Source organism: Vigna umbellata, chromosome 3, assembly GCF_029865625.1.
Source record: "Vigna umbellata cultivar VRB3 chromosome 3, Vumbellata_1.0, whole genome shotgun sequence".
Taxonomy (NCBI): Eukaryota; Viridiplantae; Streptophyta; class Magnoliopsida; order Fabales; family Fabaceae; genus Vigna; species Vigna umbellata.
In genome coordinates this window covers 55155476-55163601 of record NC_142167.1, presented here as the reverse complement: position 1 = coordinate 55163601, position 8126 = coordinate 55155476, and the positions used below count along the sequence as shown (strand labels likewise).

The window sequence follows — 8126 nt, the reverse complement described above, 5'->3', positions numbered from 1 at the left end:
AGGAAGTCTTCAAGAGGTAAGGGGAGCTAGATCTTTTATGTAGATTGTAGAGATAAATTATGTATTTGAGGTTTGTATTATTAAGTGATTTGATGAACGATTTGTGCTTAGAGTGATCTTGTTTAGTATGAATTTGTATGAGTAGTGGTAGAATATTGTTGTTGAACCAAATCTGGGAAGAAAGGAGATGAAAAATGGGGTTTTTGGGTTTTCTGGAAAATCTGGTGCGATTCTGCAGAATTTTGCAGAACGCGCGTTCATTCGTATGGTGCTCGACCAAATAGTGGTCGGCCAAAGTGAGCGTTCGGTCATGTATTTTCAGTAGTGAGCGTTAGCGTTCGTCCTTGGTGAGTGCTAGTGATTAATTAGCGTTCGATCTTGATCAGGTATTAAGTGATATTAGCGTTCGATCGTCAGTATAGGTTAAATCTTGATTTTTGGTAACGTTCGGTTAAGTGGTGATTTATCTCGTTCGGTCATGGTTCATTTTATACCGTTCGGTTGATATTTGATTGGATAGTTTTCGGTTAAGTATTGATCTACAGTTTGGTCTTGAATGTTTAATACCGTTCGGTCAGTCTATGAATTATTACTGTTCGGTTAAGTGTGGTTCGATGAGGATTGTAGACGTTCATCCCTAAACTGGTATTCTCAAAGAGCGTTCGTTCTCCATTAGGATTCTTAGGTTTGGATCACAGACGTTCGGTCTTGGTTATTTGTGATTATAGACGATTGTTAAATTCTTAGGTGTTCGACATAGTACTTTAGGTGTTCGATTAATATTCAAAACGTTCGTTCTAAGGATGTTGAATTTAATAGTGTTTGATCTTGAGCGATCGGTTTTGGTGTACTGTTGTTCGTAAGCGTTCGGTCTTAAGTTAGGGTCCTTTGGCTTCAATTACGAGCGTTCGGTTTTGGTCTAATAGTTATCGTAGTCTCGGCTGGTGAACCTGAGCGTTCGGTCTTAAATTGATAGATTTCAATTTTGAGCGTCCGGTCATGGTGAAATACTGATCGTAGGTGTTCGTCCATAATTTGGTATTCTCAGGAAGTGATCTTAAGCGTTCGGCCTTGTTTTAGTGGTGATTGTGAGCGTTCGGCCTTTAGTTGGTATTCCTAGGTTTGAATCACAAGCATTCTGTCTTGGGTATTAGTGATTGTAAGCGTTCGGTTTTAACTTGATATTCTTAGTTGGAATCTTAAACGTTCGGCCTTGGTGTATTAGTGAATATTAGCGTTCGTTCTCGATGGTGTTGTCTTCAGGTAGTACTCGTCATAGGCAGCGTTCGGTCTTGGTGAGGTAATCTTTGAGCGCTCGTCCAAACAGTATTGAATTCAGTATGGTGTCGATGGTTTAAGCGTTCGGCCTAAGTAATTGATCTTAGCGTTTGTCCCAATGGTGCTTAATCCTTTATGGTGTTCGGTAAAATAGCGTTCGGCCTAAGTATTCGATCCCAGCGTTCGGCCTAAGTATCGATCTCAGCGTTCGGCCTAATAGTGTGTTCGGTGAAATAGCGTTCGGCCTGTTGGTAAATAGCGTTCGTTCGGCGGATAATTCAAACCTCAACAATGGCCTCCGTAGCTGGTTTAGTTTTTCCGTACCATTGGGCGTGATAGTGTCCGAAGCTGACCTGTCTAAACCAATAGACAACGTTTCTGCTATGTCTTTGAGACCCTAGAAGTGAAAGAAAGAATCATTGAGCACATTACAAGAAACAAATTTCAAATTAACGAATACAGTAATATACTAAGGATATAAATTCAACATTAAACCATATTAACATATTTAACCCAGACACATTTGCCAATAGGAAAATAACAGTGAAAACAGAGTACAACAAGGTAGAAGAATACCTTCACATTTGGAGCTATCATTGTTTACATTCCTGGGACAAAGCATAATTCATAATTAATTTATAGCATAATCAACAATATTATTGTGCTAAAGCTAAAAATAAACTGAGAAGGATGTGGTGTATTGTACAAGTCTCATCATTGTTCAAACTCTTATCATTTATAATAGTTATAAATTATAAAAAAATATCATAACATTAAACAAGTATGAACCATAATTAAGTCATGTTTAAAATGTACGAAAACAAAACCTGTTTAGCGAATTGTTTCAATTGTAACCACAACTTCTCATCTTCCATCACAATAATGGCTTCTGAGCTTATTTTCTGCGTGATGCTAGTAACATATACTGTTATGTTAAGCCAAAATAAAAAATAAAGGTTAGGAAGAAAGCATTAGCCCAAATGAGGCACTATAGTACCGAGCATGATTGCTTACTTACTTTCCCTTTTTGTCAGTGTCCGTGATTATTCTATTCTTTGCCAAATGCTTTTGTATCAAAATTACCTGTAAAATATTACAATTTCAAAGAATAGAATTAGCCTAGATAATATTATACTTGAAAATTAAAGTATAAAATAATTCTAGAGGACTTGATTGATCCCTCTCATAATCTTCTATTTATAAGAATAAATTGATACAAAAATACATGATAAATAGGATAATTTACTAAGGATATAAATTCAAATTTCAAATTAACGAATACAGTAATATACTAAGGATATAAATTCAACATTATACCATATTAACATATTTAACCCAGACACATTTGCAAATAGGAAAATAACAGTAGAAAACAGAGTACAACAAGGTAGAAGAATACCTTCACATTTGGAGGCTCTTTTAAACGTGAGCAAATTAGGGGACTTCCCCGACATTTTCGGTTGCTCCTGCTGAATATTTACTAATTAACATCATATCATCATCTCAACAAGAGCGCAAAAGATAAAACTAGAAAGTACGCCACACAAGAACATGATCTGAATAAGGTGTTGTAATACTGGAAGCTAAAAGTTAGCAATAAATATTTCATGCTAATATAGGTTTCTCCTTGTTACTTCAAAACTCTCAGCAGATGAGTGATAATCCAGTCTCCAGACCATATATAATAATATATTTGCATATTCAGCAGCAAATTAAAAGGAAATTTGAGTGTGACAAACAACAAATGAGTATGATCAGAACTAACAAATATAAGAAATAAACTCCAACCTGCAAAATTTCAGGCATTTTCTGGCCTTTTCCATGTACAAAGTCAATAAGATATGCCAATCCATAATTTGCATAATCCTGCAACCACACCACTAAATCAGTATTTTCTTTAAGTGTACCAACAGTGTAACTATTTTAATACTAAGATCTTAAATGCATACCAACCAAATAATTCTAGCACTTCAATATTTACACAAGGATGAGATGTTCCAAATAAAAATAAATAAATTATTTTAAGAATTAGATATTCAACAAGGACAGGAAAAAGTTTACCTGCTTAGAACTCAATGTAGTCAACCTTTCATCCTGAAAAGGCATAACAATACAACATAAGAATAATTCAAAATTTGATGCACACAAGTACATGCATGATCACAGGCACAATATAGACAGTGTCTAATAAAACAACCAACCAATATGGGGGAAAACACAAACATTATTTTGTGACAACTTAGATTAGATATTTTCGTTCAAATGAAAATCAAATAATCAATCCGAACTCCTAAATATCCATCATCATACGTCTATTCTAGCAAGACAACCATGATGGCAATCAACTGGCCAAAACAAGAAAGTGAACACATTACATACCATTTGTTCCACTGTTTGTTGCAAGAAACCCAAGTCCTCAGGCTAAAAATTATGATTGAATTTATTGAAGAGAATCAATATACCTGTTTTGAAGTTGTATGGTCAAAAGGTGTATATTGTGAGCAATTGTAAAGATACGGTAACTGGTCTATGGCAGAATATAGAGTTTACTTAAAAAAAATGTTGAATGTTTTGCCCTCAATAGAAACTATCATGCTCCCAGAAGAGGTATAGAAGGAGGGAAAGTATGGAGCATATCTAATATTTACAGAACATGATCTTCCACTACTAACTAAAATTCAAGATTTATAAAGTACTAAGTATAATGAATAAGAATAAATCAGATGATATGCATGGGAGCAGCTTCATTAGTGGTCACTAATAGGGATGAGACGACAGCCCAATGGAGGGTTTTGCTGTAACTACCACAGTATTCACTAACATTGATATCCATCAAAACTGAGTTCCAAAATCAGTAACTTGAAAAGAATAGTTGATCCATTTGATTGGAAAGAATTAATAAGTAAGCACCAGCTCAATGGTAAATAGAAAAGGAATGTACGTAAGAGCATTTTAAATTTTTGTCAGGAAATCTTCTTTGATGCCAATACCAGCATAAATTTTATGTGATGAAAGGACGCACCTCATCCTTTGTTGACCGGGCCAAATTAATCTGCTTGAGCATTTTGTCATCTAAATTCTGAATTCTTTGGATCAAATGCTTCTTGGCATCCTGCCATCATCACAATTGACAGGATATTGTAAGAGTAAAAATCTTATTATATAATTTACATATGATTTTTCATATTTAGTCTTCCAAGCATAATGATCCCCCGCCCTTATTAGGGAAAACAGATGCATTTTAGTATATTAAAATGTATAAGTTCACTTTATTGGTGATGGGTTATATCTCTTCATCTGTCCTGTGTTCTAATAAAATTAATAATTTCAGACTAATTATTTGTCATTGGGAAAACCGTTTTTTATTCAGAATACAAACTTACTTACAAAATGTAGGCAACTCTTTTCGTTTCTCTTTCCTGTGTTAAAAGTGTTGTGCAACAATAGGTCCTTAACTAAGTTGTTATGGAAATTACTATCCCTTGATCACTGCTTACCCAATCAAATCTTGCCAGAACAGATTGAGGTGGTTACATTCATGGATTTGGGAAACCTATATATACCTTGATGATATTCTTTTACTGTTTTAAGGTGTTTGTCATCATGAGTCTACAAGCAATATATTTGTACTGACCCTTAAACAGCATTTTCTACTACAATCCTACATAAGTCATCCTGTAATACAAATTAAAGCACAGTAGCAACTCCATAGAAATTCAAAGTGAAACACCTTGGTTGTCAATCATATGAATGATAGATTATAATTAATCCAGTTGAATGAAGAAGTTTTAAATTCTACATCAATGCAGTCTCAGTTTCCAGTGCAATAATTAAGCAGTACCTACCAAACATAGTTACATACAGATATAAAAAGAAAATGACAAGCAATAAATGAACACCTACAGCGATCACATCAGAGGCATGTTGCAACTTTTTTGTTAAATCTGCAACAGCTTTTTCCATACTCTGTTTAGTCACGTACATAAGATCTGAGAAGGAAATGCCCTGTTATTGGAAAGGAGAAAACAGAAATCAGAATCACAAGCAGTTAATTCAGAAATATTGAATGCATAAAATAAATTACAATAATTGTAGGGTGAATATCATCAACTTGTTACTTTTAAACGTGAGAAAATTAAGAAAACACTATAAAAATACTGTAAAACGAGAAATACAGAAAAATTTCTCATCAATCATTCAATGAAATTATTCGAAGTGTGCAAGAATCAAACAAGAAACAGTTTCACACCTTCCACCACATGTAACCGTAAGCCAGAGCACCCAAGGCAGCAGCTGGAACGACAAGAGATGATAAATTACCTGTCAAAAAAGAGAACTAACAATTACAAAAGCAATGCATGGATCATACAAAATACGCTCTACATCTGCATACAAGTACCAAGACTGCTGAAATCAGAATATTCAAGCTTAAACTAATTGCTTTTTAGTAACCAAGATTCAACAATAAGTAGAGTCCATTTAACTCCTATGTTAAAATAGAATACACTTAATCAGACTTCTATATCTGTTTCCGTTAAACACTAAACTTAGTATTTGTCAAGAAAATGACACATACAAATATAGAATTTAAAACTAAAATACAAGTACCTTATATAGATATATGTAGCTACAGTTTCGGACAATCATTCCAAATTCGTGGGAACCACAGGCATTTACGGTCACAGCCACTGATAAACAGACCAGCTTAAAAACAAATCTTCCCAAACCCTACAATTGGTTAAAAATGAATATTCCAAAACTCTATCATCACCAAAAACAAGCTGTAACTAAAATTTGAACAGCAATATAGTAAAAGCAGAACCAAAATAAGATGAATATAGAATCATCATTGTATCCTGATATCATGTATGTACATTAAGGTCCCTGAATTGTTAAAAGGTAACAAACAAAATTGCCATCATCATTCATACAAAAAAAGATGTTCGTACAAAACTTGCAGCAACAAAAAATCTGCTCTAGATGGTTGTCTTGGACAAAATGTTAACTGACCATTACGATAAATTTATCTGAAATTTCTCACAGAATGCCTCTATATCTGAACCTCTCATACAATGCCAGAGTTGAACACATGTAGATCCAGTAAGGTATTGTAATGCCCCTTCTCAATTTCTTCATCTTTTACTTGATGAAGAACAAGGGTCTCAATAATGAGGTCTTCCCAATCAACATCGTCCACTACCATTCCTTTTCTCTTCCTCCTTCTTTCAGGACAAGAGCTATCTAAAGGGACAGAAACATCACCTAGATTAGCATCTACTGGATGCATAATTCGTTTTATCCGCAACTTAGCAGCATTGATTTTCTCCTTCCTCATTTTACATTTCAATTGACCATTGACAAACGATGGCGGCATTGTATCCACACCAACATCCTTCTCCATTAGTTCTTTAAGCTCAAGCTTCTTGCTCAATTCAGATTTTCCATCCCACCACTCCCTACACTCCAGAATATCAAATTGAAAAATAATCCTTTTCCGAGCATTCCCGCTCCCTCGCAATGACTCAGTAGAACGATTTCGATCTAAAAACTTCTTATACATCACAGACAAGCATTCAGTGGAAATCTGCATTCTGTCAGCATCACTTTTACTCTCCAACGAAAAATACTGTAAATCCTTCAGCGAAGTCACGCCATCAACGCCGTATTCAAATTCATTGTCATGTCTCAAGCATTCAGCAACCACATCCTCCAAGTCCACCGCAGCTCGATCAAGACCCTTCCTCTTCTCCTGAGTCTCCCCAGGATTCAACATAACCTTCCTCTCCATATACCGAATCACCAAAGGCGCATTCTTAACAATGTTTTTAACAGTAACATCCTTACCCCAAGGCAACACCTGCGCAGCCTTCACAAGCGTCTCAAGCAACTCCTTATATCTTAGCCTACAAGTTGAAACCGTAGCATGAACTTCCTTAGCCAATTCCTCCATCCCCACCACGATCCCATTCAACTCCGCCACAAACACCAAGACCGCCACCACCAGCGGAAGGGGCCGGCGGCCGGTGCTCAAAAACCACTTCACCGCACATTGAATCAAAAACACCCCCTGTTTCCGCATCTTCTCAATCACACCGCTCTCAACAGAGGAAAAAACACTCGAATTTTTAATTGTTCTTTCCAACGAATGCACAATGTCAAACTCCGGAAAATCAGGTCTCAGATCCAAAAAATCAACAACACGCTGAATCATCTTACCGATTTCATAGATGTCGCACCCCACCGTGGAGGCAATCTCCGCCATGGGCAAGGGTCGGTCCTCCCTCCGCATGACAACATACGCGCACGCGCCGATGAGCACGCGGAACCACTCACCCTGGCCAAACTCACCATCGGTTATGGTGTACACCATGCTCCTAACGTCGCTGTTCTTGGAAGATAACCCTAGACTGTAGGTTACTTCCTCGATGGTGCTTTTTGCGGTAAAGTGTTTCCTCTCTCTATAAGAGTATACGCTGCCGGAACCGGCGGTGCCCACATGGATGAAAGTACCCTGGGGACCATCGATGCCGCCGATTTGGGCTTCAAATTGGTCGAATTGCTGAATGCAACCGCAAGAAGAACATATCAACGCACCAGATTCATCGTCGCGGAGGAATGAGGTTTTGTCACAGTAGCTGCAAGAAGAAGGAGACATGAAACCCCTCGTTCCAAAGAGTTTTACAAATTTAATTAAATTGAGTATATATAAGCCCTTTTCAATCTAGCAAAGTTATTTATAAACAACATATTGTCTTTAAAATTATATTTTATTTAATTAATGTAAAAAACAACATTATTCAAGCTATTAAAAATATATTTTACAAATATAATTCTATTCAAGATGATTA

The 8126-nt window shown here is 36.1% G+C and overlaps 2 protein-coding genes and 1 pseudogene across 7 annotated transcripts in view; all 3 read right to left on the bottom strand.

Moving 5' to 3' along the window:
- Nucleotides 1–1396: 1396 nt before the first annotated feature.
- LOC148202964 (uncharacterized) overlaps nucleotides 1397–8126 on the bottom strand; it is a 33615-nt gene continuing 26885 nt past the window's right edge. For both annotated transcript variants that reach the window (XM_088108123.1, XM_088108124.1), the window contains exon 12: nucleotides 1397–1675. In XM_088108123.1, coding sequence (XP_087964249.1) covers nucleotides 1412–1675 — 264 coding nt within the window. In that variant the 3' untranslated portion in view covers nucleotides 1397–1411. The remainder of the gene's footprint in view (nucleotides 1676–8126) is intronic.
- On the bottom strand, nucleotides 1741–7610 carry LOC148202967 (uncharacterized). 5 transcript variants are annotated; one of them, XR_015784588.1, is made up of 11 exons: nucleotides 7495–7606; nucleotides 5887–6006; nucleotides 5528–5598; nucleotides 5182–5283; nucleotides 4301–4390; nucleotides 3340–3372; nucleotides 3067–3144; nucleotides 2678–2747; nucleotides 2297–2361; nucleotides 2106–2203; nucleotides 1741–1886 (listed from the first exon to the last, which is right to left on the bottom strand). XR_015784588.1 is itself a non-coding variant. In XM_088108129.1 (10 exons), the coding sequence occupies exons 3-9, from the start codon at nucleotides 5537–5539 to the stop codon at nucleotides 2327–2329; spliced, it is 420 nt and encodes a 139-aa protein (XP_087964255.1). In that variant the 5' UTR covers nucleotides 5540–5598; nucleotides 5887–6006; nucleotides 7495–7610; the 3' UTR covers nucleotides 1893–2203; nucleotides 2293–2326. The 5 variants fall into 5 exon arrangements, 4 of the variants coding, with proteins under 4 accessions (XP_087964255.1, XP_087964256.1, XP_087964253.1 ...); XM_088108129.1 differs by lacking the exon at nucleotides 1741–1886 and having other exon boundaries at nucleotides 1893–2203; nucleotides 2293–2361; nucleotides 7495–7610; XM_088108130.1 differs by lacking the exon at nucleotides 1741–1886 and having other exon boundaries at nucleotides 1893–2190; nucleotides 7495–7610.
- LOC148202966 (plant-specific TFIIB-related protein PTF2 pseudogene) lies at nucleotides 6106–7965 on the bottom strand (annotated as a pseudogene).